At 46.7% G+C, this 27,087-nt stretch overlaps 1 protein-coding gene across 1 annotated transcript in view; it reads right to left on the bottom strand.

Moving 5' to 3' along the window:
- LOC144163188 (vitellogenin-6-like) overlaps positions 1 to 26,535 on the bottom strand; it is a 36,657-nt gene extending 10,122 nt beyond the window's left edge. The window contains exons 1-20 of the mRNA XM_077694019.1: positions 26,408 to 26,535; positions 25,085 to 25,105; positions 23,596 to 23,738; positions 22,643 to 22,777; positions 21,319 to 21,507; positions 18,522 to 18,707; positions 17,874 to 18,016; positions 15,798 to 15,981; positions 14,035 to 14,219; positions 13,172 to 13,340; positions 11,640 to 11,810; positions 10,470 to 10,670; positions 9,477 to 9,697; positions 8,884 to 8,990; positions 7,508 to 7,797; positions 6,044 to 6,164; positions 4,622 to 4,868; positions 2,722 to 3,010; positions 1,139 to 1,351; positions 377 to 661 (exon numbers count right to left, since the gene is read on the bottom strand). Of these exons, the coding sequence (XP_077550145.1) occupies positions 377 to 661; positions 1,139 to 1,351; positions 2,722 to 3,010; positions 4,622 to 4,868; positions 6,044 to 6,164; positions 7,508 to 7,797; positions 8,884 to 8,990; positions 9,477 to 9,697; positions 10,470 to 10,670; positions 11,640 to 11,810; positions 13,172 to 13,340; positions 14,035 to 14,219; positions 15,798 to 15,981; positions 17,874 to 18,016; positions 18,522 to 18,707; positions 21,319 to 21,507; positions 22,643 to 22,777; positions 23,596 to 23,738; positions 25,085 to 25,105; positions 26,408 to 26,450 (3,543 nt within the window). The 5' untranslated portion in view covers positions 26,451 to 26,535. The remainder of the gene's footprint in view (positions 1 to 376; positions 662 to 1,138; positions 1,352 to 2,721; positions 3,011 to 4,621; positions 4,869 to 6,043; positions 6,165 to 7,507; positions 7,798 to 8,883; positions 8,991 to 9,476; positions 9,698 to 10,469; positions 10,671 to 11,639; positions 11,811 to 13,171; positions 13,341 to 14,034; positions 14,220 to 15,797; positions 15,982 to 17,873; positions 18,017 to 18,521; positions 18,708 to 21,318; positions 21,508 to 22,642; positions 22,778 to 23,595; positions 23,739 to 25,084; positions 25,106 to 26,407) is intronic.
- Between the last annotated feature and the right edge of the window lie 552 nt (positions 26,536 to 27,087).

The following is a 27,087-nucleotide window of genomic DNA, read 5'->3' as shown; positions in this document are numbered from 1 at the left end:
CGCAAGGATTTTTATTGGTCGGTCGGCACCACGTGTTACTCGTTTACATATGGGCGCAGCCATTTTGTTTTTGGGCGTCTCTCTCTCTCTCTCTCTCTCTCTCTCTCTCTCTCTCTCTCTCTCTCTTTGCTGCGCGGACGCTAGAGCGGCCGGTCACACTCTGCCCGTCACAGCCGGCGGCGGTTTCGTTGGGAGAGATGGCAACACTGCAAGCCATAAACAAAATGGCCCCCAAACGCTTCCGGGTGCACCAAGTGGCGGTACACTTAAGCGTAGCTGATGTAGTGACCAATCCAATTCCTACGCATGCGTGGTCCTTGTTCTAAGCTAGGCATGTCTATGACCTTGACAGGCGCGTGACCTTGAGCTTACGCACCTTCATGGGATCGGTCTCGCCAACGGTGAACGGCGTGCGGACGTAGATGAAGTTCATGTTGTGCAGCAGTAGGTCCCTGCTCCTGGTGTAGACCATCTCGGTGACGATCTTGCGCTCGCGCTGTCCGCTCAGCACGAGCTCGCCGTTGATGACTGTCGTGTACGAGCGCGCCTCGTCCCGCACCGAGAAGGCTGGGTCACCGATCTCAGAGGCGTACTTGGACGTGAAGAGTTGGTTTCCGCGCGTTTCCGGGGTCAGGAAGTTCCAGTCGAACCTGATCTCGATCTGAATTAGTATGAGAAAGAGCGAGTTAGGCTCAACAAAAAAGAAACGGGTGGGGTCACGAGTTAGAGCAGTCCTTATTATTCCTTTCATTATGCATTCGGGTATCAAGTAGGCATTTAGTCCACCCGCTACGTATCAAAGTACGGTATCCGTCCATTGCGAAAATTTAAGCGAATATCTTGATTTCGTTTGTCCCTGCCAGTTAACTTTTTTCATAGCATAGCAACAAGACAGCCCTGTTCTAAAGAAACATATTGATTCGGTTAACTTCATTGCTAAGCTTCAAAGAATACCTGTTAAGTGTTTAGATCTACTTCCTCCTACCTCGTTCTAGCACTAGGCAAAACGGCTTTCAGCAGGATCCGAAAGCATTGAACAGGGTTTTTACTGTTGTGGAATGCTTTTTAAAACAAAATCGAAGCTTCGAGTCCCTTTTCGGCAATAAATGTTGCTCGGAATATTTGGCCCTCCTCTCACCTCGTTGGTGATGTCGCGGTTGGCGGGCGTAAGCATGACGTTGAACTTCCTCGGGTGCCACATGGGGTTCTCGGTGAGGTAGTAGTACTTCTGACGGAGGTCGCCGAAGTACCAGAAGTCCATCCAGGACCCCCAGAAATCGTAGGTCTCCAAGTAGTGACCCTCCACCTTCAGGCCCATGCCCAGCATGTCGTGGAGGTATTCCTTCTCGAACTGCGCACAAGACAGGTTCGGCGAGTGAATGGCGGAATTTCGCGATGGTAGTTCCGCCTGTCGGGAAGCTCTGGTACCACGTGGTTCTCATAAAAAAGCGTCAGTATATTTTTAACAGCGGACCTGTTATAGGTTTTGTCCGTCTGCTGTGGGTGGTGCGTCACGCGGGGGTAGGAGAAGATTCCCAGACCCACCGGTGACCTCTATCGATGGAAGTGAGAACCGCCTTACCAGCGGTTCCCAGACCAACCGATAGAGGACGCAGTGGTCTTGCAGGGGCTTGTTCCTATCCCTACCGCTAGTGGAGGGATAAGAGGGGGATCCTCCCGCCACTGACGATTTCTTTGCGCGAACTGCAGAATTTTCGCGGCACCTGTTTTCGTTCGAGCCAACACAACAGAACCAGAGCTCCCCACTTTCAGCAGCTTATTTCACACTTCGAGGTACTGGGTTTAGTTTTTTTAATCTTCATCGCACTGACAGCAAGCCAAAATGAAGTCTTCAAGTGGCAACCACGCTCTCTTCAAGCCTAGTTTCTAGTTGAGCAGTGTTGGGTTTTCGTTATTCTTGCGATTTGTAATAATGCTTAACCACTGTGTTTCTTTTTAGTGCCACCATTTTTCGCTGAAGCCATCACCTCCGATTGATGACTTAGCAGTACAAAAAAAAAACAGTTTTCAATAGCTAACTTGCCTTTGCTAGCATTCCATCTACCCTCGTTGGCACTTTAAACGCTAAATGGCCCATCCAGAACCCAATTGCCGAGCACTTAAAGGGTTGTTTAGAGATTAAAGCCGCCAGTATTCGACGTACGATAATAAGCGGATAAATGGGTTACTTTCTAGGCGAACATGTAGGTTCATCTGCATGTCGAAGCACACACAATCGGCATACACGAATGGATGCGCGCGTTTGATAAATAGATAACGTCCTCTATTGTACCGTTTCCGCTCTTATATCTACGTCAGCACATCAGATTTCAATGCGAACATTGTTGTATTTGTATAGATGTAAACATCATGTTACGTTTGAACCTCACTTTTCATTAACGTAAAATTGCGTTTTCTGAACACTTCAGAACCTCTGGACCACTGTAGGTTTTCTCCTCGCCCGAGATAGCGTTACCGAGGGAGCTAGGGACTGCTCCAGTGACAGCCGACAAAGTGGATGCCTAAATACTCCGCTTCAATTGGGGAAACATTGAAAGAGCCCTTGTTCATTTGACGTGCTATATGCGCGTGATATATTCCTGTCCTATATGACGCTCTACATGCGCGACCCTTCAGCTGCACGAAACCAGCCAATCAGCGAATAGACGTTAGAGGGAAGTCGGTGGAACGATGCTCCGTATAAATGATATATGCACCTACCTTGTGGAGGTCTTCTGGCCGGAACACGTCGACCCGCGTCTCTTCGTGTACGACGGGCAGCGCGTTCTCGAAGCTTTCGACGAAGCTGAAAGGCTTGAACTCGTAGTGGAACACCTCGTGTGGCGTCTGCGGTCGCGAGCTGAGCTCGAACTTGCGGTCGACAAAGCTCAACCCGGCCTCGAAATTGAACGGCACTGAGAGGGCGCTGCGGCTGTCGTAGCCAACGCCTACGCTGACTTTCTCGAAGGGAAGAAGGATGCTGGCCGTTTCGATCATGTGTGCATCGTACCTGAAGTCAAAGAGAAAAAAAAGGGAACGTCACGACAACCGTATCTCAGCCATTCCAGTCATTTTGTGCCTTATAGAGGAAGATTGTGAGGTTATTTTTTCGTGAAGCTGATGAATCACATTTAGCGTACTTTTATCCTAAATTCTTGGGGAGAGAACTGTGTAAGACTCCCTGCGACTTTTATGTATTCAACTGCATGGCGTTGCTCCCCAGCCATTCCGGACCCCTTCCGTGGCCTTGGAAGTAAGCGGAACTCTCTTCGGGTGGTTATATTAAACTTAAAGTGATGGTTCATCTCCAATGCTGGATTTGCGATAGACCAAGGCAAAATTCTCTGCTTTGGGATAGCAGAGGCGAAAGTAAGTTGACTTCCCTAAATGCAGCATGAGTTCGTCATACCAGCAGTGTAGGAAACGTAATAGAGTGCCGCTCGTTCGATCCTGCCGAACAACCTTGCTATAACAGGACACATTATTGCTTTCCGTGTATGATAACGTATGACAGAGTGAGGGAGCAAAAACATAAGTGCGGCGTGCCTGCAACCGCACGTCCGCACTGTATGGTTAACCCAGAAATTATATTTCTCTTTTGCCTCTAAGCAACGCAAGTGGCACTGAAGCGTCGAACTGTGCTTGGAGCAGTTGTGAAAGCGTGAAAGTGCTTGATGAAGACTGCAGGAGAGAAATGAAGGAAATTCTTTCGCACGTATCTAATGGAATCCTGCTTTCATCATAATAAAGCCCCTGGGCTGCGTTCCGCTTCTGTCCTTGTCATTTTGCTGCGCGCTGCTCCCAATTTTAAAAGGATTATTAACCCCATTTAAAACCATAGTTCTTCAATATACAGTACTGCAAAACTCCGCTTCTAAATACGGGCGCCGCGAGCTCTCCTGCTTCGTCCAAGTTGAGGAACAAGTCAACCGGCTCAACACCTGTGGGACAAAAACTGGACTTTTCTTGACTTTACTTAATTAGACAAATTAATAAAAGAAATTCTGAATTAAAGAACATAACTTGTGTAATATTGATTTATATTTCTTTGGTTTTTCTTTTTATCACTTACGGAAGCAGCCGAAACCGCTGGATTACTGTCAACAGGCTCGTCAACTCGTCCCTTGCTTGCCCCCCTGTCCGTCCTAGCTTAGGGGGACCAACGGTGGATCAGCTTTTGATACGTGGAGTCTATGGTGAGTTACGCAACTGGTCTATATCGAGTACCTCTGTCTTAACCCCTCGGTGGGCGTTTCATAAATTTTCAAGCCACCAAGATCCTATTTGATCAACCTCCACGTCCACGTAATGAATCAACGACTAATAAAATTGGACTTCCAATTAAGGTCAACGTTCACATATTGTTTTACGCCCAACTACGATAAACTTCCAATTCAGATTTCTAGCGCTCTATAAAGACATGATGTGCCGATCTCTAAAAAGATCGCCTACTCCCAGTACGCTTTTTTTAAAGCCAGGTTTCTGATCCCACACGAACCAATAATGAGTGCGGACATACGACTACAGTTTATCTTATTCTAATATATGAGGCACCCCTTGATCCTTTTTATTTTTTGCTAAGTGGCAGAGGCGCACGCGTAAAGAGGGGAAGCCAGCTTACAGCAGGTGTCCCAGAAACTTGGCACCGACTTCCTCGATGTATTTTCCGTCAGCGGCGACCTTGACGTCGAACTTGAGCTCCTTGTTCTTGAAGTGGGCAAAGATGGGCTGCTTCTGTTCCAGGTAGAAAGGCAGGCCGAGTTCGGTAGGCAGGAACATCGACATGTCTTCGCCCATCATGTAGGTGCGGACCTTCAGGTCCTTCACTTCGCCCGCGAAGTTTTGAATCATCGAAAACGGGTCGCCGCCTGCGTGTTATTTGAAAGGAACTGCCATCAGGTGAAGCGGAGGCACAAAGGCGAGCTGCTTTGTGCAGACTAAAATGATATCTGTTTGTTTCACTCTGCATTGTGTAGTGATACTTGAATATTTTTTTGTTTCGTGCGAACAAAATTTCTTCCCCGTGATACCTATTTGCGTTTGTGTATTACTCCCGAAATTACACCTGTACAAATTTGTATGCCTGTAGAAATGTATGCAGCTTTTCTTGTACAGTGAGTTAGCCAGTTTGGGTTTTCTTTTGGAAACACCGGCCCGTTTTCAATCTAATAAATAAATAAATAAATAAATAAATAAATAAATAAATAAATAAATAAATAAATAAATAAATAAATAAATAAATAAATAAATAAATAAATAAATAAATAAATAAGCACGGCGAACACGGCCGTACACGCGGCTTCCCTCTGTTGTTGTCCACCATCTTGGGGACAGGAAGTCGGTCGCCGCTACTTCGTCTCAACACAATTACGACCCTCCGTGTTAACTCAAGGTTCACGACTGGAGGATTCGCAATATCTGGTTCACAAAGCACGGTAGGAAAACGACGTTTGCTGCTGGATCATAAGCTGCGTGCTTTAGCGTTCATTTTTTTACCTTAATGGGGGCCGCCCAAGGTAGATCACGTGGGCAATGAACAGTGAAAATTCAAACAACATGGGGATTGCCCTGTTCTGTTCGCATCATGTCGACACAAGTACAACTGTAACAACTCCACACAGTTTGTTGCTTGTTTTCAGAAATAATCCTCGGTGTGACGTTTCAGTTTCAAGTGTGATCAACTAGGCAGTCATTCGTGTTAATAATCAATTCCTGACGTTAACTTAGATCGACAATTTTTTGTTTGTTTTTAGAGTTAGGTGCCTGAATGTTTGCCCCTCTACAGAGAGGTTGAGAGAATTTTTCTTTATCTGTTATCGTGATTTCTTCGCTTGTGCTAGTTACATAGCAGGAAGTAAGTCGTTCCTTTCAAGGAATTATCCGGCAAACTGGAACTTCCGCCAGTTTTTACCAGTGTGGGATGCGGTGCTTTCCGGTAACTTGAAACTAGCGTGACTAAAGCTGCTATGTCATCACATTGGATCGGTTTCAGGTTCGCTCCCCATCCCTAATATTACCCAGAACAAACAAGAGTCCTTCTCACCTTCATTGAAGAGTGGGGCGAGCATGCTGTGGTTGAAGGTGAAGCTGGAGATTTCGTTGTTGAACATCGTTGCGCGCACGGAAACGTAGGCCTCTTCGTAGTCCCGAGTCACGATGTGAAGCTGTTGAAAAATAGAGAGAAAAAATTAACGCATCTCCACGAAGTGAATCATGACGAGTGGGCGAAGCACTGGGGATCGTTCTTACCGTAAATCACCAGTGGCATTGCCCACTCGCGCATGTAAATGAGTGACAACGCGTGTGTATACAGTATATACAATTCCATTGAAATCCAAATCCATACAATTCAACTTAATCCGATCTAATCCAATCCAAATCCAAATCTAATCCGATTCAGTGCTTCTCGCTCGTGCGCAATACAGTGTACACGGACGCCAACGGACAAGCCACGGACAAAGCGAGGCCCTAAGGTGTTTCGCCCCTTAAACGGCACCATTGAGACAAACGTTTTTCGTGAGCATTCCATACACACGGATTCAGCCTTTGCATAAGGGTTTCTTTCATGCTTTGTTGTGCAGTCGATATTTCTCTCAATACACTTAATACCAATTGGCTTGTTTATCTCTCCTTACGACCGGGCCGGTGACATGACTCTGAATTTCAAATAGGCATGTTTTATTTTTGTCTGTTATACAATATCTCAAGCAGCAGTCGGTGTATTGCATCTAAGTTCTTCCCCATCAGTAAGCCCCCTTTCGGACGCTTAGAGGTGATTAACCAGGTCTGCCGAGTGGTTTGGAGGGTGGGTGAGTTTGGGTGAATTTGTCTTAAGAATGCAGCAGCTCCCTGGGGCAGAAGGTGCTGTGGGAGTTTCGCGGATATTACTTGTATAAGCTCTGAGTTGCTCTAGCTCGCACACAGTCTTATCTTCGATGAACAGCCGTCTTTCACGAGCAGTCTAGTAGAGACGCGAGACTGCTCCCCACACCAGCCCATGCTCTGTGCAGAGAACCACTCCCTTTGAACAGCGTCTATCTCAGATTGACTTCTGCAAAAACATGCCAGCGCGCGTCATTTTAGGAGACCCATACCACCCTGTTCCTTCATACCCCCACGGAGCCATATTTCCACCCCTACATCTTTCCAAATAGGCCTCTAACATCCCCTTCCTATTGCAAAGCTCCTCCTTTCCCAGCTTGATAAGATATTGACCCGTAGCTCAACACTGAAGTAATATTTGATGATGAACCCTTGGTACTATCACTTTCAAAAAATGGAATCGTGGGTTTTTGAACTTGTTCGTGCGTGTGTCCTCCTAATGAAACTATCGACCTTCGCATCGTAGCTGCAATCGGTAAAAGTCGAAGTTTACCGTTCTCCCGGATTCCTCGTTGTCATGCGGTACCTACGTTCTGTTTGGCAGAGTTTGGGTTTGGGCTAGTTGGTAGCCGTACCGCTGTTTTTGTCCGTTTTTTTTTTCTCGCTACACGAAGTCTTTACTTACGTTCTGGTCGATCTCCTTGACCTCCTTGTTGACTGAGATGTCCCGGATGGCCCTCTTGCGGCCGAAGAAGTTCCACAGGCTGGTGTCGGGGCTGACGTCGCCGGTCACGTGGGGTCCGTACACCTTGTCCAGCACGTGGTCCAGACCCCAGCTGTCGAAGGTCAGGGAGAAGGTGTCGTAGTTGAAGTTGTTCTTGTAGTCGTTCATCTTCAGCATCAACGTGCGCGGAAGGTAGCTGTCGTTGGCCATGATGTACGACAACACCGTGAAGCCGCCGTAGTCGTACTCGGCTACAGAAAAGGGAGAAAAAGACGAAGAAATTTAGGACTATACATAATTTATTTTCTATCACTACCACTGCTATAAGTGTTACGAGTTTCTTTGTGTAAGGTAGGTGGTATTACCCTTTTATTATTTTATAAAAGCACTTATGAAAGGAGAACAACACAGATTGCCTTAAAAACTTGCAACAATGAAAATCAAGCATCAAGATGTGACATGCTACACCGCATCTTCTCGCCTGTCCTGAAGGCGGTATAAATTAAACTCAGTGATGTCACAAGCAACAATATAAAGGCCAAAATAATTTTTCCGCGGCCCCCTCGCCTTCCTCCGCCAGGTGACTACACGGGTCCTGCGCACGTCTCCGTTCTCTCCACGCCTATCTCTCCCCGCCATCGGGCCGCTGCTCCGTGCCGGGCGCTCCGCCAGGTGGCGACAGGGGTCCCAAGCACGTCTCCGTTCCCTCTCACCTATCTCTCCCCTGCCGCCTCTCTCTCCCAGTTATCGGGCCTCTGCTCCGTGCCGGGCGCTTGCTGAAGAGGGTGTGGTTTGACCTCTAGCTCTCAAGGTCAAAACTGTTCACCCCGCGGCTTCCGAGGTAGCGTAGTGTAGCTTTCGCTACAACAGCGAAGTGAGAAGCTACTGCTACCATTTGGCGTCCGGCGGCAGCAACACATCCCGCATGACTGCATTGGCCGAGACCAGCGGCGCAATAGTCACAAGCGAGGCACGCACTCGGCGCGGCAGTAGAATTTTAAGCTATACCATCCAAAGGACTTCTTCCTACAGCCAACACGCTAATGTAGAAGCTCCCATACATAACCCTACCCAATTTAAACATCAAAAGTAAGAACAAAGCCTGCCTGAAAACTCGAAAACTGCGTTCGGAGCGCAAAACCCCAAGACGCATGCAGGGGAGTTCAAGTGGACCTTTGCGATTTCGCATTCACATTTAAAAAGAAGCGCTTAGGTGCTGTCTGATTTTTGTTATTGACATATCTGACATCGCTGTTGTTCTGGGCAACGATTACTACAATAACATTTGACTTATTCCGAAGCCTTCGTATAGCATGAGAAGGAGCGATTATACTCACGTTCATAGCCGCTGTCCAAGAGAATCCTCGAATACGTCCATTCGTTGATGTCCTTGACCTTGTCACTCTCTTCAATGATGGGGATCACATAACGGAGGTGCTGTGAACTTTGTTATGTGAGGAGAAAAAATGCGAGCATTAGCGGAGAAAGTACGAAAACAGAAACAGATGTAGCTACACCGCTTTCTCCCGGGTAACTATATGTTTGACGCCAAGGTTGTAAGAAATCCCCTCTATTTAAAATGTAATTTCAAAAATAAATGGCTAGGATTATGACCGGGATTCAGACCAAGAATCCGTGGGGGAACTGAAACGTTAAACATTATAGTTAATAATTAACGAAGTTATTAATTAGCGAGTAAACACCTCTATGACGATAGGAAAGAACCATGGAGCGAAACCCTCGCGAACTCCAGAGAACTGAAAGTATCTATTCATCTTATCAAAGTTACTTTGAAGTGGTCGTTCTTTTGGATTGAGTCAATCTCGCTTAAGTAAAAGAGCTTGTTCGCTACATCCTATCAATCCTGCAACCCAAATCCGTCTTCGCGGGAGCCCGCTATTGCAAAAAAACTGCGCGCAATTCAACTCACAGTTCGAAGTGGCACGGGTACTCCGACTTGGCGAAGCTCTGGAACATCGTGTAAACGAAGGTGATGACCTGCGTGTTGGGCTCGTTGTTGACGATGTCGGCGGCGATAGACTTGAGCAAGTACAGCCCTGGGTTCGTCCTCATGACAACCGAGAAGGCGGCCAGACGGATCTCGTGGGTCTCCGTCCAGTTGCGGTAGATGGGCAGCAAGATCTCGCGAACCTGCCAAGGCGAGACGCACGATATGCTAAGCAACCTCTCAGACACAACAGGTCAATGTCAACGCTTGTATGAGCGCTACAACTTTTCTAAATGTCTTTTAACGGGATCTAAAAAAGCAAATCCAGCGTGATGCCTCTCCTACTGTAATGTTGCAATCCTGCCATTGCCACTGCTCTAGCAAGATATGGGATCGTTGCCCTGCCGTTGCAGTTAAGACAATATGGCTCAGTGCAGACAACCCAAAGCATAGAAAATGTCCTGGAATGTACAAAGCGTTTTAACTAATGGATACAATTTCTTCCCGCTGGTTTCACGCTATAAGGACGAACCAAGACGTTACAACTTGGAGCACAAACATATACGAAGAGACAGGAGACCCCGCATCTGTCATTTGTCCCTGTCTCTTGGTTACATCTATTGTAACAGCCAACCAGAACAAACTAGGCCAAATCTGTTTGTAAGGCCTTCGAACAGGGATTTATACACCCCCCAACATCTCCTTACACCCCCAAAGGATTTTGACACCTTAAAAAGCTTCCACAACCGTAAGCACCCTGCCCAGAGATTTGTACACCCCCCCCCCACCCCCAACACCCCCCTAGGAGGATTTCGACACCCTCCCATGATGGAAATTCTGGATAAACCCCTGCCTGCGAGTATCACATTAACCATATACCAAGCAGTGTATGTCGTAGCTTTGCCGCTAATGAAGTCGGGACAAGCTGAGTTTGCGCCGATTGGGAAAGATGCTCGTCGATCGGCAGTGACGTACCTTCTCAGGGTAGAGGAAGGCGGAGTTGGTCATAGACCAGATGGCAACCATGCGCAGGTAGGCCGGGTACTTGTTGACCTTGTCCCTGGCGAATTGTGCCAGGTAGGGCAGCGTCTCCTTGACGGCGAAGTTGCCGGCAACCTTGATGTTGGTGATCTTGTCCATCATGTTGGTGTCGCGGTCGTAGGCGGGCACGAGGTACTGCAAAGTAGATTGGAACAGTAGGTGCATTGTTCACTGAACGCCTCGTACGATGCCATGAAAACGACTTGAATGACTGCGTGGTGTGTGGGTAGAAATGTTAAAATAAATGGGTTAATGTTAAAATAAAAGCGAATAGAGGAAGAAAACGCAGAGGCGAAACAATAAAACAAAAAACGACGGAGCGATTGTATGCTTTCTTGCACGACACAGCAGCTTTACGGAGAAGCCAGACACACAATTGGCGTGCACATTAGGTGCGCATGGGCGATTTAGGAGACATTACGCGACGTGACAAGATCCGCTCAACTTTGCGACACCCAATGCGGTCCCCTTGCGACCCCCAAGGGGTCCCCAATGAATTACGCATTCCAGGTGAGATCCCTGAAGATCCGCAGATTGCTACGACTATTGCGCACCGTAAAATGTGAGCCACACACCTTCGCGGTGCATGCCAACTTGTTTTCGTGCAAACAAACAAGACAGCACTGATTTGTTCTTGTTTTTAGTTCTTTTTACACCTTGAGCGTCAGCTAACTGGCTTTTCGGCGCGCCTTCCGTGTTTAGGAAGGAGGAGAAAGAAAGGACGGAAAGGCCGGGAGGTTAACCAGGTGTAGAGCCCGATTTGCTACCCTGCACTGGAGGAATGGGGCTCAGGGAATAAAAGTGCGGGAGAAGAGGAAGAGATAGGAGTGGGGAGGCGCACTCTCTACTCCCGTTTCGGGCACTGCAGTCTTTCATGCACATTCGTTTCGCTCAGGAAATGTAGAAGGGCTTTCGTCGCCAACTGTGAAGTCGATGGTGGAGACCGATGACCTAGGATAGTCTCTACTGCAACTGATCGATTGTACAATCGTCTGAGCGCGATGGAAAGCACGCCCCTCTCCTAACAGTATTCGGGGCAGCGACACAGCGCATGTTCCATAGTCTCTTCCGCCCCACAGACGCGGTAACCCACAGGGCACTTACGTTGAAGTACTTGGTGGCGACATCAGGGGTGCAGACGACGTCCTCCCTCGCGTCGTTCCACGTGTTGTGGTAGTTGACGATGCACGTCTCGTACACCAGGCTGCTCAGGGCCTTGAGACACGCCCCACGGAGGGAAGGCGTGTCCTTCACGTAGCTTATCTCGCACAGGCGCTGCGGCGGTCAGGAACGTCAAATCACCATTTAAATGAACTCGTTCGCCATGTTAAAAGCGCGCAAAGTGAAGCCCGCTAGGTGCTTCTAATTCACGCGTCAGCATGCGAGCACACTTGGACATAAGAACGCGGACCAAGCGTGTGAGGGCTGCGCCTTCCTGGTGCATTTTTGAAAGCTTCGTATTAGTTGTCCTAAATAAGGTTAAGATATTTTGAAGCGAAGTTGTGAAGTTCTCACTGATGGCGTTTGTAACGCGAAAACGTCTAAGTGAAAGAAAAAAACGCCTTCCGAGGCCGGAATCAAACCTGGGCTTCTCGTTTTTAAAAGGGCCCAGGGGTGCACGATTTTTCTGGAATGTTTTATCATGCGGGTAGTTTTGCCATCTGGCTGTACAATGTCCTAGACGTTTTTCACGCATGTTGGCGTAAGCGCAAACAATGTTGGGAAACTGTTTGATTTAACAGTCACCAAGAGCGGCTCAAATACAATTTTTAAAAACACAATCATCTTTGCAAGGTGAATTAATGGAAATCTGAATGAGGTCACTTGATTATGCCAATGTAAACACGAGGCACAAGGGCGACTACAGTAGGGTGGGGAAGACATGGAGATGACTCCGTGATTTCTGCGCGAACAATCCTCAATGATATCACTATTAAAAGTCGAAGGCGCAGCTAAGGTCATGTTTAAGCGTCCTATCTCGTCTCCATATAACCCATAGCACGCGGGTTAGCAATTGCCGGTGTGAAATAGTAAGGCAAAGAGAAAAAGCGAGTTTCTGTGATTGGCAGGCACAGCCTTTGTCATAATTTCGCAGTCTATCAGGATACCTAACCACCGTCTATTTTTTGTGTGTTCTTACGTAGTTCAGGAGGAGAGGGGGGAGGGGGGGGGGGTCTATCTGCCACAAAAACCTTGACTTACACCCACGAGCAGAAGTTTATGGACCACCAAAGCAGCAATTTTGAATTCTTTCTCCGCCCCATGGCAGCCCGGAGTACTATGTGCGTTAGTTTTCATCATTAGTTCAGTACTTATACTACATCTCGCATGCATTCGACAGTTTGTCGCGCTGCTATAGGAAGAGAAATGATCTAAAATTGCCATTTCTCTGGTCTGTAAACTTTTTATCGTGGCTGTACTTCTGCTCCCTCGATATTTTCCCATCAATAGAGAAAAGTGCCTCATGAGACTGCTTTGAGCTTGGCTTCAGCTATTGGTGATGAGCTCGAACGAGTGATGCGTTCTAGATACACATAGTATAATATCCTTCGTAAAGTTTCCCATAGCCCGATTTAGATCTCTATGGGACTCCGTCAATGTACACGAGACCTGTACACGTGCTCCAGCCGACTCACGTAGAACTCGTCGAAGAGGATCTCGGTGGGCTCGCGTAGGTGCAGGGGCATGTTGATGAGCACTTCGGAGGCCTCTTCCTCCGTCATCTTCTTGCTCTGGATCAGGTGTTTGGCGTACATGAACGACGGGTTCGTCCCGGCCATGGTCAGCACATCCAAGAAGATCTCTCTGCGGGAGGCGAGAAGAAAATGTTCACATGTGAACACCACGGTCGAAGGTGCACCCGCATTGCGAGTAGCACTTGACCAGTGCAATGTTGACCTTAAGGCGCAGCGAAATCTCGCACACGAGCCTTCATCAAAAGGACAGTCGTTGCAGCCGAAAGTCTAAGCAACGGTTATACCCCGGGCCTTTGCGGCGGGCACATAAGGCTTAAAGCTAGCGGGGTTAGATTTTAAGTTAGGAAATATGTCTCAGCACCGTTAAGTCACAAACGTGGGGCTTCAGGGAATTTCAGAGCCTTTTAGTATGACGCGTGCGGTTGCACAGCCTCCGTGCATGAAGCAATGAAAAGTTATTGTTCATATTACTACAAACAACAAGATGTTGGCCCTCTTTGAAGATCAGATTTTTCTCTTTCTCTCAGCACATTTACTGGGAGTATGTATACTTCTGTCTGGGTCGAAGACACCCTTGGCCGAGGTGTTAAGATAAGCGTTTTTTTACGCGACTTGTAGATTTCCGTGTTTGCGTTTAATTCTCGGCGGTAACTTTTAGTGACGACTACAACCGCACCAGCCACGCTTCCAGTAATTTGGTTCCCATGTTCACCTTCTCCTTTTCGATAATTTTTTTTTGTTGCGGTCATTTGAAAGAGACGCAATGACAACGAAGACAAAGACGACTCGCAGACCGTCCTTACTTGTGGTCATCACTGCCGGACTCGACGAAGCGGTGGTAGAAGTCGTCGATCTGGTTGTAGTCTAGCAGGACGAAGGAGTACATAACCTCCATGAACTTGATGGGCAGAGTGTCCTTCTTGATAGCCTCCTTGAGTTCTTCCTCGCTGAAGTCCCACTCTACGATGTTCTTGAAGAGACGGCCAACCTGCACCCACAAAATAGGAGCTTGCCTTCTGAATGCATTCAGCGCCTTTTAGGTAGTAGTTGGTGTCCTGCCTCCGTCGTAGCATAAAAACAACCTTATCTGTGATCAGAAATAGCAATTTTCACATCCCTACTACCATGTTGTCACTGCGGCTTTCTTCTCTTTGTATACTTACAAAAGTGAAATATGTACGATAATATTTATTCCTGTTGTTCATCGTGTGTGTACGAATTCGTCTTATTGTTCGTGCCGTCCTTGTAACTGTGCGATCATCGTGCGTGTTCAAACCCTGCAGTGACGACGTGATTTTGACACACTAAAACTCGGTATGGAGGCGTGTCATCCCAATGTAGATGTGATAGAGCAACCTACCTAGAAAAATGTAACGTCCAGTAGAAAACTGGAGTGAAAATATGCCTGGGCATGCCGAATGTGCTAAAAACAGCGTTCGGTGCATCAAAGCGTGCCAAAGGTCCCCGTCGCGAGCTTGTTTCTCTATAGACCTCGTTTCGGTATTTTCTGGACTGCGTTAAATGATGTAAGGCCTATTTCCGCGTAGCCAAAGCTAGAAGTTATGACGCAGTTTCATTTTTTCGGTAGCGCTACCCCGAGCGTGTTTTCTGGTTCCGGTAGATTTCGCTTGCCCCTGTAAAAATCACGCCTGATTCTACGATATTCTTGTTTTGTGGCTTAGACGTGACGTCGCCGCGTTCACTTGGCGATGCGGAGGGTTCTAAAAAGCCACTCGTAACTCCAAGGGTTTCAGAACGATGTTCTACTGAAGTTGAGCGATTTTTGAGAAAAGAATGTTGGCTCGAGCTAAACTTCCTCAGCCTAAAAGGAACTATGTAGCTTCTAATTAAGAACAACACAGAAACGAAGGTTGACCTGATAGATCAAGGATTTTTGTTGCAGACATAAAATCATGAGTAGCGTCACGGATACATAATCTTAGTAATAGGCATGCTTCAAAGCTTTATTTCTGGTCTAATTCAGTGGTCAATGCAGCATCCTGGCCTACGATTCCGTGGAGGTTCAACCCTTGGTTCTTTTCACCTTCATTAGTTTTGTTGCGCGAGAGAAAAAAAAATGTCTTTCAAAAATGTTCAAAAATTGAACGTTGCACTTACGGACTTTCTACAAATAAAGCTCTTACCATTCTGTTCGTTAGCGTTCGCACAATAGACTGTTTTGTTGCAGGTTTCCTACAGCGGATGGGAGAAATAAAGTTTATTACTTTTAAAGCGAAGCTTCTGTGTTCTCACTGACAGCGTCTGTAACGCGAAATTAAAGAAATATATGCTTCTCTCGGCCAAATAATACCTGGGTCTCTCGCGTTATGAAGATGGCGTCTGTCCCATTGCTCCATTTTGACATCATCGAAGCGGTTTGGAAAACTCAGACGACAACCAAAGAATTTGTCGCGAGAAACCTTCGCGTTCAACCACCGTTGTCGTTTGGCAGAGGGGTGCTTGATTTCTCTCTCTCTCTCTCTCTCTCTCTCTCTCTCTCTCTCTCTCTCTCTCTCTCTCTCTCTCTCTCTCTTAATTGAAGGTAGACGTTTTATAGGACGCTGACCTCGTCGACGTCTCCCCGCAGTCCGTACGTGGCGACAAGCTGGTGGGCGCTCTTCAGGTCCACGACTCGCTTGGTTCCGTGGTCCTCTGAGAAGAGGAAGGCCAGCTTGGTGTAGGTCACCAGGTCCTCGTTGATGACGGGGTCAGTTACGCCGTCGCGGGTCTCGACCAGCTCCAAAGTGCGGCTGCATCATGCGTAGAGGGCAGCCACGTTATAGGCGCCTTCGTCTTTTAAAGGGACCCTGCAACACTCTTTTTCAACTTTTCCTCGAAATCTTAAATGCTTTCAAAAAGTAATCAACCAACACAACCAGTACTTAGATTAGGAAGTCGCAAAGTACCTCATTCAGAAATTACTGCTCTTACCCATCAGATAACTTAGAAATTTGCTCAAAAAATTCTCTCTATACCCCGGTCTCGGCGTTCTTCGACCGCTGGAATTGCATCATTGCAGCGGCGTCACGGCTATTGGTCGGATTTCCTTCAGTTGCAGCAATAAACGCGTTTAATAGCCACTGTAAAAAGAAAGCCACAAAAGCAAAGCAGCGACGGAAGGCGTATATCTCCGGCGACGAGCAAATCACACAGTGCCGCTCCATTCTCGCAATAACTGTAGCTTTCGCATTCCGTCCAGACACGAAGGAAAGAGTGAACGTGCTTTTCGGAAGTATTGCAGAGTCCCTTTCAACATGCATTATATCTGGGCATGTTTAGGACGTGGTGCGCATGCGCTGTTTAATCAACCTGTCCACTGCGCCATTTGTATCAGGGTTACCACATCTCAATGATAGGATGGCTGAAGAAGTTAGAAAGCTGTTGTCCGTTCTTGCCAAATACCAGGGGGATGTACACACGCGTTCACCGATGAAATGTTTGCAATTTGTCAGGGGGCGCTTTTCTGGCGCGAAACGTGCTTACTGACGGGACTGTAATCGAAACCTCAATTTCGTGTGCGCATTGGTAGAACCTGTCACTTACAACCGTGTTGTACTGGTAAGTGATGTCTACCTCTATGTACCTTCACGTGTGAATCAACATTACTCCTAAAAATATTTCTTGCCGTGTTAGGCAAGCTCGTGAAGCACGTAAAGTAAAAAAAAAGATTTAGTCAGACGCCCATAAAGTAAAAATAAAGATAGTTCAATCGGACACGTTCTAATGGCAAGTTTACCACTTTGACGTGACCTACAATGTAGTGATCCCTGCATACATTTTCATTTTAATCGCATTTCTGTTTCACGGTGATTCCATCCTGTTATCTACCAATGCGGTCAACACATGGTCACCCATACATACATGCAACTCGAACTGGTGACATGCGCACCCCGGTACTAATAACAATATCACTGATTGTCAAATGGTCCTGAGATCAAAGTGAATCAGGTGAGTGGAGACAGCTTTCAGGATTATCGCAAGTATTTCGCTTTTTTTTTTGTTTTTCCTTTCAGAGGGAGGGGGTTAAAGCGCCGACGCTACACCTTCACGGTACTCTCGTGTTTTGTCCGTTTTTGGCCCGTTTCAAAAATGTCAGTTTTGAGCAAGCCCTGATTGGCTAAAAGCGAACACCCGGATGTGACGCCATGAAAACACGGCTGAGCTATGAGCCGCGCCTTCTTGGAGCGGAACGATTTGGAGCAGACGATTTTTCGTCACCTTGTTATTGGTTCGCTGGCGGAACAATAAACCCATAAAGAATGGCTTAAAATAGGCTTAGTCGTTTAAAATGTGTTTACAAGAGCAGTTACGGAAAATTCAACCCAAAGCCCACCTGCAACTGGAAGTACATCACAATAAAGCGGACGCAAAACGGACGCTTTCAAATCAGACAAACACGAGAATACCGCACCTGTACTATGAGGCGCGCCGTAGGGAAAAGCTCCGGATTAATTTCAACCACCTGGGGATGTTTAACACGCACCAAAATCTCCGCACACGGGTGTTATTGCTTTTCGTCTCTATTCGATAAGTGGCAGCTTCGGACGGGATCCAACCCGGCTCAGCAGCACAACGTCTTAGCCGCTGAGCCACCACCGCGAGTATCGAAGGCAGTTCAACTTGAACCAAAGAGGTAACGTACTTGAGAAGAATCCTGATCACGTTTCCGTCTGGTGTGTAGGGGCTGTACATGATCTCGCCGTCGGCAATGGCACGTTCGATGATGAAGTTGTGTCTGGTTCCACGGATGTCGTAGTGGTAGGCGGCGTTGGAGGTCAGTGGGTGCTACGAGACGGGGCGCAGAAACGACCGCATAAACTCCAAGGGTTAAGCATACCTTCAATTACTTCGCTCATTTTTTGTTATTTCATTAGTATTTTCAAGACGACTCTTGCGGATTTCGTTATTCGAACGATGTGAAACGCTCGCCATCAACAATGCCAGCTTGTCTGAGTACATGTAAAACGTATGGCGGTTTATTTGCTCAGAGAGCAGCTAGTGTACGACCAAGCCGTGATAAATTAAATCAGGAGAAATGAGTTTCCGTTTACTCGTGCATTGATACTTTCTATGGATGCTCTGCTTCCCAAAGAGCATGCTATCTGCTCTTGTCACAGAGGTACCAGTAACATGCTGCAAACACGCATGTTTCTGAATGCTTTGAATGCTTATAATTTCTTAGCCTCTGCGGACTTGTTTCCTATGGGGTAAAGACCCAAGTTCACGTGCGGTCGGGTTACCTAACCCTAGACTTTAGAAGAAAATGCGCGCAGAGTTGAAAGATGCTTACTGTCTTGTCACCGTCACATTTGACGCACTGGGATCCGTGCCTGACGCCGAAGAAGATGTGAGGTGTGTTGCGGCAGTTCTTGTAGTTCTTGATCTTGGTGACGTTGAGGACGTTGGCGAAAGGGTTTTCCGGGAACACGGTCTTCTGGATGTCGTACAGGGTCTCGCATTCGCCGTAGATGCCATCCTGAGGAGGAGACAACACACAAAAAATGCGTCCACGTACTCCTCATAGGTGGTTAAACAGCGAAGCTCTAACCAGCTGTCGGTGTTCACGTGTGTGCTACTCCTTATGGTTCATTAAAGTATTTTTTCATCATTCTTTGCGTTTTCGCGGTATATTATTTAGTTTTCGTTCGTGCTCGCGGAGTCGCGATCGTAAGCTGCCCGCGCCATAGAGTTTCTTACAATATACACTAGAGAAGAATCTGGCGCTAGCGTCGATGTGGCTCACATCAAGGCCGTCTGTGTCGTCATGGACCGCCATTACATCATGCGCTCGCCTTAGTTTCATCATTGACTTGGACTGAAAAGTTTTAGTGACCGCAAATTTTAACAAAGTGCCACAAAAACGTGAAGAATGGAGTGCAATTATGTAATTTGAAAATATAACAGGCTCTTTTAAAACTAAGAAAAAAGGAAGTAAAACGTATTTTTTTCCGAAACAGTTGTGCCTGCTATTCTGCAGGCTAAGGTGGTAGTTACGAACAATGTACATATTTCGGGGAAACTCATTAGAGACTCTTATTTTATTATATATTGCCATTATTTAAAAAAAATCAGTTGTTTTAAGAGTAGGGAAAGTGTTTTGAGCGTGCCTATGAAAACGCCGCCTTCGTGGTGAACCGGTGCACCGACCGTCAGCTACAGTTTAACAAGAAAAAAGAAAACGTGGCGCTAAAAAGTCGTGGACGATGACAACATAGGCCGCATACAGGCGCCCGTATCTGTCGTATCGTCGAAGCATGTTTTGTTTCTTTTTTTCGTCGGCTACAAATTTCGCGGGCACATTACCCTCTCAGTCATAGGTCCTTCGACTGCGGCATGGCCAACGTCAGGTGCGATCACGCACTGCCTTCTCTTTCACCAAACACGGCTACCACAGAACAGGGAGGATTCCGGCGTCCTCGTAGCTCGTAGACGTGTGAATGCATAGTGAAGAAAGCAAATCCCCAAAACCGCTTAATAATCCAATTGTCATGCGAAGCCCAAGCCAAACCCCCATAAACCCCTACGACAACATGGATAACCAAGCGGAGTTTCCTCTCTAGTATACTTACTAAGAAACTCTATGGCCATCGCCTCGGAAGTACGTCTGACGAGTGGCCTACCCATTTCGAAGCAACACGCGACCCGCACCTTCCCGCCGTTATCTCTGCGTCAAGCAGTAGCTCCCTGCGCGCGCGCTCTGCTCCGAGCGAGACAAACGCAGCCCCACTCTCTCCCCTTACTTTTGACCTCTCTCCAACGTGGTTTTCCACGCATGCCGATCGCGTTGCAAAGAGTTTTTGGCGTACACAGGACCGCTTTCGCCTAACCATATCAAGCTTTGCTTTCTTAGTTACCGTTCCGGTTTCGCGGTAGCGAATTCTTCGCCATCGAAAATTCCAAACCTTTACGGTTTCAATCCAGGCCAGTGGGAAGTAACATTCAACAAAACCGAACACCGTATGGGTACTATCTAAGTGCTCCGCTTTTAGACCATGAAGAGTTCATGTTTCCAAAGTTTCAACCTTGATAGAAGCAGGATAAGGTGAAGTAGACTGCATTGAGAGTGAAAAAGGCTGCATTTAAAGAAATTTCTAGCAGCGGTGTGAAAAAACCTGAAGCTAGCGCAGGCCGGGCTACACGCACACAATCCTGTAAAGAACGTCCATGTATGTAGTCTCACTGGTGGACTCTAGAGAGGTCTACAAAAGAGAACCAGCGGCCGAGGTTGACATAAGAACTGGTTTTTACACCTAACATTGGTACGCGCATCATCGAGTAAAATGATACGTTCAAAACTCCCGGGAAAGATAAAAATAATACCCACCATTGTTCAGCGAATTAGCGCTCGAATGCTTCCTGTTCGCGCGCCTTCCAGCAACTATTGCGCCGCCGTACGAGCAGCCCGCCGTGACCCCCTCCCCGATAAGCGCAAAGTTCAGTAAGCCCTCGGTACAACAAAGCAGTTTTATCCAAAATCCAAAATACCACTTTATTCGAATTGTTTCATCGTGCCCACTGCCGTTCACGGAGAGAAAACCATCTCCGCTTTTTACGAAGCATCGCTTATAACAAATTCAATTTCTTGTCCAGAGGAATTCGTTATGAGTTTTAATGTATTCGCCTTTTTTTTTTTGCACTAGGTGCTACATAACCTCCTTCTCTGCCTCCCCACTTGCCTGATCCATACCCAGCTTTCTCGCTCAAAATTACAACCTCTCGGGAACCTAGCAAAACCACTGTAGGAAAATGATATTTGGCATAAAGCTAGAAGCTAACGTGAAGATTAAAATGCGAAAAGAATATTTCAGGTTTCGGACTATTTGTTTGTGTAATTCGCTGTCAAATCTAACTCCCCATGCATTTCTATGGGATAGTTCCCATGGCTCAGGAACCCAGTCGCGCAAAGTGCGCGACTTGAAACTGTGCACAAAGCAAGAAAGCAAGTATTCACCCCAAATATTAGCTGTGCAAAACAACTTTTCATTTCGCCAAAAAATTGCAGAGTAATCACTGTTGAAAGGACTGCCATGAGCGGGAAAGCTGCACATGAAACTGAAAGAGCACTGAAAGAGCTTAAAGAATCGAACCTCGTAAATACGGTACACGCCGGGCAGTTCCGTTGAGCGCACGCTCGGTGTGACGTCGGCGTAGAAGGCCTCATCCCTTGGTAGGATGGCGTTGTTGCCTTCCAAGTCCAAGTTGAACATGCTCACGATGGCCTTCTTCAGGTTGATCGACCACAGCGGCTCACCGCGCGTCACTTGGATGTTCAGGACCTGCGGTAAAGGCGATGCCCCAACGCGTAAGAACTTACTGTAACGCCGAACAAATAAAAAAGGCGCTTCTGCATCTTTGAAATTTCTTGGAGCCCTTAAGTCTGCTGACGTCTTCCCTGAATAAGAAAGTGTATGACAGCTGCATCTTAGCGGCACTCACGTACGGGGCAGAAACTTGGAGGCTCACTAAGAGGGTTCAACTTCAACTGAGGGTGATTCAGCGGGCAATGGAACAGAAGATGATAGGTGCATAATTAAGGGACGAGAAGAGAGCGAGGTGGATCAGGGAACAAGCGCGCATTAAGGACATATTAGTAGAAATTGAGAAGTAGAAACGGACGTGGGCAGGGCATGTAATGCTAAGGCAAGATTACCGTTGGTCATTAAGGGTAACAAAGTGGATCCCTAGAGAAGACAAGTGTTGCAGGGGGCGGCAGAAAGTTAGATGGACAGATGAGATCAAGAAGTTTGCAGTGATAAATTAGTCGCAGTTAGCACAAGGCCGGGATAATTGGAGATTAATGTGAGAGGCCTTTGCCCTGCAGTGGTCGTAGATAGGCTGATGATGATGTTGATGATGACTTGCTCTGAAGGCGAAAATATAATGTCTTCCGCGGGCGATACTTATAAAATACGTATTTACTGCTACATCGTGTTTCGTCTGTATCCCGTTTTTCCTTTCTTCGTCTTCTGGTGGGAGTTATGGGGATTCTTTGCCCCAGTGCGCCCCAATATTCCACGTGGAAGTGAGTGGACATGGCAAAAAAGACGCATGACACGTAAGTTGACGCACTAACATGATCGCGTTGTGGCGTCAGGGGGAGCAGATGAATCAATCATCAAAAGATGAATGTCACAGCGTGGCAACATTTTTCAAATCAAATCGTATACTAGGCCACATCCATGTTCTATATACTTCACCCATTCGGTTGCAATGACCACTAGGTTTTAGTTTTGTAGGTTCTAGCTGCATTTTTCTATCTGCCTTGCCCTAGCATTAAGAATTCAAAGTGAGTTGTCCATTGCCTACTTCGTCCTTTTAATTCCAATGCTCACAAGGTTTTAGTTTTATGAGTTTTAGACGTATTCTTCTATCTGCCTTACCCTAGCGGTATACAAAGTTAGTTATGCTCGCCTTTCCGTGGTCGTAGCGAGCGGTGAACGGCTTGTCCATGAAATGGCTGAGCTCGTGAACCGTCCTGTAGTTGAACGAATGGTCGTAGAAGTTTTCTACGTCCTTGTGAACCTTGTCGAACGTCATGTCTATCACCTGGGCACAAGAAAATAGAAAAATAATACAAACGGATGAGTTTCAAACAACCCGAACACCCGCACTAGTGCGTTTTAATCACAGAAAAAAAACAGCCGACAATTTTTTTTCCCGTGGTTCTAAGCTTGAACGCATGCCGCATTTCCTACAGTTTTGGCTAGCGGTGCAGATATGGAGTTTTTGTACCACAGCTTGTCTATTTCACCTAATCAACAAAAATATTCGTTTTTCCCGGAACGCCCCTTTTTTTAATTTACTCTGCAATAACGCTACTAAATGCGTTCTCATGTCTTGTTGGAGCTCCATCTCGCAACATCAACTAGGTTACTTGAGAACGAGGTAAATAAGGTTTCTCATTATGAGACTAAACAAAAAAAACGAGAAGTTGGTGCCAAATTATTTGTAAACAATTTCGCTTAAAATAAAAATTGATGTAAGTGATCGTAGCTCCCGATTAGGTCGGCAAAAAGAATACGCCAACGAAAAACGCCACAGCGAGTTTATTTTAAGATGGGGGAGACATCAATATTTCTTAATATCAATTATTTTTCCACCTTAGTTACGAGAGACTCTCACAGACTTTTAGCGTTTGATCTAAGCGTGGCCAGGCTTTCAGTGGCGGTATAGGCGAGTCCTTTCAGGTGAGGCTCATTGGCAGAATACACAAGGTGGTTTTTGATACGTCGAGCCGTGAAGTGCCTTCCAGCATAGAATATTTAGCAGAAAAAAAGATCTGTGAATGGGATTCCAGACGTCTAAGCGTAGAAAAGAGAGCGGCATCAATATGACACAAGTTGGTCAGCGCACTCGAAGCTCACCTTGAACATGAGGTAGTCCCTTTTCGCCTGAACCACTATCTTGCTCTTGAGGACGACTCCGGCCACCTGCTGGTCCATGCCGGGCATTACGGTGTGCATGTGTCCGTAGTAGGTGTAGACGTACTCGCGACCGATCTCGTAGCCTGCGGGAACCACGCCACTTTGTGGTAAAACTCCAGTTGGCGCGAAATTTTAAAGAAGGCACAGCATTGAAGATGATTGTGGGTATGGACGCAAGTTGCGTAATACGCTACGCCACGTGCATAAGAGGCATGTTAGTAAAGTTACGTGATGGCAGATGTCGCGGCAACATGTGCAGACAGTGCCACTGAGCCATGGCGGCACACCCAGGTACCACGGCGAAAAACATCGAAACTTTGGGGTAACAACTTTGTTTACACGTCTTAAGTAGTCCAACTCAACTACTCAACTCCAAACCAAGTGAAGCGGAGGCGCAACTGTTAGTTAAACACTAGTGCTGATAACTACGACAGCTTACTCCCAGGTGGCTAAAACTTGTTAATGCAAAGTTTTGTATGATTCTAGTGCGTGTTTCAGAATGTGTTCTATTATGCTGTGTCTCGGCATGAACGTTGCTGTTCCAATGCGCAGCCACTTCAGTTCAGTGGCTTTACTTTCAACCATTAGGTTGATTAATCATCAGGCTGTGGCCTATAACTGTTTTATGAACGACTCCGTTCAAGATGTGTACTACGCCACCTGCAACAAACAGCCTCAATTCCTCGCGCCCTTGCGTAGAAGTCGAAATGTTGGCTTCTTTGCACAGGTTAAGTAGTATGTGGTAAAGCTTAGAGCTGGTTCCGACACGAAAACACTGATATATATTAACCAACAAAAAAATGTGTCGCGTTGATGAATAAGCGTTCTAAAACAAAAACAATGCATTATAGTTGCAAGCGTGAGGCACCTCCGCTTTTTTTTAAACATTGATATAACTCGTGCATGCATCCCTACGTTCCTGCATCCATGCGTTCTTGAATATTCACATTTACTGAATTGCAGATCACGTAAAATTCGCGCGGCAAAGACTTCACGCAGCAACCGAAAGTGATGCGGCAACCTAGAGCCGCAAACGCGTGCTATGCGGCAAGCGATTACCCAGCTATTTAAAAACCTGCATTGTGTCAATGCTACTTTCGCGGGAGTACCGCCAAATCGAAACGCTGTTGCAACATTTTTTTTAACCTCCGTATGACAGGATATATTTATGTACTCCGGGCTGACTTACTCCAGGGTTAACGAATTTGTTGCGCGCACACATCACAGTGTCTTATTTGTATCGCTTTGTTGGTTAGATGCTTCAACTCATATACACTGTCCTCTATTAAAAATGATTTCGATCGGCTTTTTTAGCCGCGCCTAGAGCTCCCGTTCAGATGCTAGAACGTAAACGTCCACGGGTTACTCCGCGAAGAAGAGGCATCCTATCCTAGAGGCACCGAAGAAGCGTAAAAAAGAGGTTGCTCACCATTTCCGAGTGTGAAGGAAACTGGAAATAAGAAGAACATAAAAGCAGCGTGTTAATGAGGTGGTTAACGCCAGATATACTTTTACGGCGTGCGGAATCAACTCAACGAGTCCTGGATGCTCTCCCAGGCCACTTAAATATGCGCTTACTTCGCGATATCACTTTCGAGAGTCCAAAATACTAATAAATTATGAAGTCGCTTTTTTGATCCCAGTGATGGACGCATTTTCTGAACATGTTAATATTTTAAGTACCATGGACCTTCAGAAAATTGAGTGGATGGTACTGATGTTTGGTCCAAAGTAGATTGGGCTATGAAACAAGTTTACTTGGTATGTTTAAAGGAGCCATGAAGACAAAATACAAGTTTGGTTTATTAGAAAGACTCCTTAGTCCCAATAACAATGATACCAATATCATCGCAATCTTCGAACTAATAACGGAGATATTAAAGAAAACGTGTGAAGCAGTCGCGACCCCCTAGCCAATTTCCCGCAACTTTTCCATGACGTCACGGAACCTTGTTTGTGCGATTGGCGGCCGCCTAACTGACCTGTCGCGACGGCACATGACTGGACGTCTGTAATGGGGCCTCTAGTTCTATTTTACCGCATCACTTGAATGCTAACGTGCAGTTAACGCACTCAAAATTATGTTTTATTGTGCGCCCGTATGACGTCATTCTTGCTCATAACACGTCACTGTGGCGCAAAATTTGAAAGTTTTTAAATACTTCTTGCTTTTTTTTTTCGTTAAAAAATATCTTTTGTGGCTGTATATGGAGCTGAGTGAGATACTGAATCCTAGTTCTTTCAAATTAAACGAAGTTGTATTTCCCCTTCATGGCTCCTTTAACCCATTTCAACGCAAACATCGGCTGTCTTACAAATTAGATACAAAGAATATTTCGTAGATTAATTTGATAATTTTATTATCTTTAAATCTAAAATATTTTCGTCCACTTTGATGTGGACGTCTTAGCACAGGCCAGCGTTTCGCTTTGCTTTGCCTTCAGTGAGCCGAATCCGAACTGTGCACCTTTCACCTGAGCACAGCAAGCTTGAAAAGTGACTGTCACAGTAAATAAACGCAGGCACGAAGACTGGGTTCGATTTCTTTTGCGGAAATCCTAGCGACGGCTTACACTGCGATGAGAATTAGGGTTAAGCGCGCCGCCAAGTGTCACGCTAAACGATTGATTCCAAGCTAACAAGGTGGACATCCCGAAAAATGTCATTCGCTCTGGACGGGGTTGTAGCCCCAACCAAGCATAGCCAAGCACAGTGGTAGAATCCAACTGAACGAACTCGACGGGGTACTCACCGGCGACAGCCGCGAGGGCTGCTAGCCCCAGAAGTAACCGCATGATTTGGCGGGTTCAGTACGGAGCGCAAACTCCGTGCTAACCGCTTACTGTCCGCCCGCGTTTTTTATACCAGCCGCTTCGGTGTCCACGTGATTTCGGCCCGCCAATCGTGTTCGCGAAGCCACTCGGGCAGGTAGCGCGAGCGATAAAGTTGTATCAACGGCTGCTTGTGTATCGGACCCACTTTTGACGGTTCGATAACTATCGGGACCCCCCTCCCAGGCTGTCTCCTGAAGAGTCGCTTTCATGAGAGCGCAGGAGGAGGAAAGGACACACAGCTCGTTTCACGTACGATAGAACCACTCAAGAAGGGCATGTTTCTTGTTCGCATGCAGCCTGTCGGCGCTTACAGTATTTGCTATTCAAAGGCGGAGCTCTTCTGGATGTTAAAGGGGTCATCGAACCACCGGACCCTATGCCGCGATAGCTGCTACACTTTGGAACGGAGCTTGTAGTCGTCCGGGCGGCCAGCCTTGAGAGTCCCGGAAACACTTGCGTGCAACCTGCGTGACTCGGCCAGTTTGTCGGGCTTTCGCTGTTGCGAAGCTAAGAAGAAGGCCGGCGTATAACTCAGGCGGTACAGGCGGTTCAGGCTTACACTGTTAGTAAGACGGTCAAGTGTTCAAACACACAGGTC

This window comes from Haemaphysalis longicornis, unplaced genomic scaffold (assembly GCF_048455015.1).
Source record: "Haemaphysalis longicornis isolate Haplotype H1 unplaced genomic scaffold, Haemaphysalis longicornis Haplotype H1 scaffold_12, whole genome shotgun sequence".
Lineage (NCBI taxonomy): Eukaryota > Metazoa > Arthropoda > Arachnida > Ixodida > Ixodidae > Haemaphysalis > Haemaphysalis longicornis.
The sequence above is the reverse complement of the archived record's forward strand: the minus strand, read 5'-3'. Positions and strand labels throughout refer to the sequence as shown.